General features: G+C 52.5%; 2 protein-coding genes across 2 annotated transcripts in view; one reads left to right on the top strand and one right to left on the bottom strand.

Annotated features, from left to right (window-relative positions):
• The window catches only part of EMH_0002900 (uncharacterized protein), a gene marked incomplete at both ends in the record, with an annotated part of 9,358 nt that extends 8,315 nt beyond the window's left edge, over nt 1–1,043 (top strand). The window contains 2 exons of the mRNA XM_013496201.1: nt 3–704; nt 947–1,043. Of these exons, the coding sequence (XP_013351655.1) occupies nt 3–704; nt 947–1,043 (799 nt within the window). The remainder of the gene's footprint in view (nt 1–2; nt 705–946) is intronic.
• Nucleotides 1,044–2,020: 977 nt separating this feature from the next.
• Nucleotides 2,021–2,030, bottom strand: part of EMH_0002890 (uncharacterized protein) — a gene marked incomplete at both ends in the record, with an annotated part of 1,303 nt that continues 1,293 nt past the window's right edge. The window contains one exon of the mRNA XM_013496200.1: nt 2,021–2,030. Coding sequence (XP_013351654.1) covers nt 2,021–2,030 — 10 coding nt within the window.

Here is a 2,030-nt window from a genome sequence, read left to right as displayed (position 1 = left end):
GCCTCTCTAAGGATGCAGCAGCGCAGCAGCAGCTGCGACGGGGGCCCCAGCATCCTGCTGCTGCTGCTGCAGGGGTTTGCTGCTCTCCCCTCTGTTGAGGGTGGGACCGAAGCAATTCTCGCCGCGTTGCTGCTGCTGCAGCAGCAGCAGCAACAGCAGCAGCAGCAGCAGCAGCAGCAGCAGCAGCACCTGGCGTGTGATGCTCTGAGAGCTGCAGCTGATGCACTGACAGCCAGCAGGGGGACAGAGACAGCCGGAGAGAGGGAGGGGCTTCTACCCCCTGCAGCTGTACTCTCTCGCATTGCTGCTGCTGCTGCTGCTGCTGCTGCTGCTGCTGCTCCTGCTGCAGTGACAGGTGGAGCCGCAGCAGCAACAGCAGCAGCAGCAGCAGCAGGTGATGGACGAAGCAGCAAGCTTGCTTCTACTATCGGAGAGAAGATAGCAGCAGCAGGGAATATGCTGCTGCAGCAGCAAGTGCTGCCGCAGTTCTTGCTGCTGCAGCAGCGAGACTTAGTCTCCTTATCTGCCTGGTACATGGCGTTGCTGCTGCAGCCAGCAGCAGCAGCAGCAGCAGCAGCAGCAGCAGCAGCAGCAGCAGAGCAGCAGCAGCAAGGGCTATTAAGAGCTCTGCGGCGGCTAGCAGAGATAAGCAAAAAACAAAACCTCCATAAGACAGATGCAGTGCAGCTGGCGGTTGTTATCAGGTAAACCCTAAACCCTAAACCCTAAACCCTAAACCCTAAACCCTAAACCCTAGGCTGTTGTTTGTGCTGAGGGTTTGTGTTCTCTCCGATTTATATAGTCTGGCTGTTGCTGCTGCAGCTGCTGCACTTGCTGTTCTTGCTGCTGTGGGTGCTGGTACTGGTGTTGATGCTTCTACGCCCCCTGATGCTGTTGCTGCTGCTGCTGCTGCTGCTGCTGCTGCTGCTGCTGCTGTGTGCTGCAGCTACCTGCGGCTGGATGCACCGGCTCTGTGGGGGCAGCTGCCAGCAGCAACGCAGCAGACACTGCATCTGCTGCTGCAGCGAACCTGGCCTAACTAAAGCAGCAGGATGCTGCTCCTGCTGCTGCTGCTGCTGCTGCTGCTGCACCTGTTGCTGCACCTGTTGCTGCTACAGGTGCTGCAGCAGCTACCGCTACTGCTGCTGCTGCTGCTGCACCTGTTGCTGCTACAGGTACAGGTGCAGCAGCTACCGCTACTGCTGCTGCTGCAGTTGCTGCAGCAGGTACTGCTGCTACTGCAGCAGCAGCAGCAACAGGCAGCAGCCTGTGTAGTACAAACAAACTTACAAATACAACAAAGAGATAAACCGAAGACAGAGAAAATAAAATAAAATAAAATAAAAATAAATATAAATAATATAAAATAGAGACAGAGATAAAATAAAATACCGAGAAAAGAAAATAAAAGGTCCATGAGAGACAGAAGAGAGGAGACAGAGACAGAGAGACAGAAACAAATACAGACAGAGACAGAGAAAGGAGACAGATACAGAGAGAAGAGATAGAGACAGAGAAAGGAGACAGAGACAGAGAGAGGAGACAGAGACAGAGAGAGAAAGGAGACAGACAGAGAAAGGAGACAGATACAGAGACAGAAGAAAGGAGACAGAGACAGAGAAAGGGGACAGAGACAGAGAAAGGAGACAGAGAAAGGAGACAGCGAGAGAAAAAATAAAGAAAATAAAAACAACAAAGAGAGACAAAAAGAAAAAGAAAACAACAAAACAAAAGACAAATAAAAACCAAACAAAAACTCCATCTGTCCCCTTTTTAAAACAAACGCAAAGAACAACAGCAGCAGCAGCAGCAGCAGCAGCAGCAGCAGCAACATATGCGCTGCTTGCTGCTGCTCTCTCGCATACAGCTCCTTATCAAGGCGCCGTAGGGTTTAGGGTTTAGGGTTTAGGGTTTAGGGTTTAGGGTTTAGGGTTTAGGGTTTTGTAGGCCCCGATAGCGGCAGGGGCCTCGCATTGGGCCGGCCCCCCGCTCTGCTGCTGCTACTTTTTTGCTGCTACTGCTACTCCTGT

The sequence above is a fragment of the Eimeria mitis genome, genomic scaffold (genome assembly GCF_000499745.2).
Source record: "Eimeria mitis Houghton genomic scaffold, Emh_scaff198, whole genome shotgun sequence".
NCBI lineage: Eukaryota > Apicomplexa > Conoidasida > Eucoccidiorida > Eimeriidae > Eimeria > Eimeria mitis.
The sequence above is the reverse complement of the archived record's forward strand: the minus strand, read 5'-3'. Positions and strand labels throughout refer to the sequence as shown.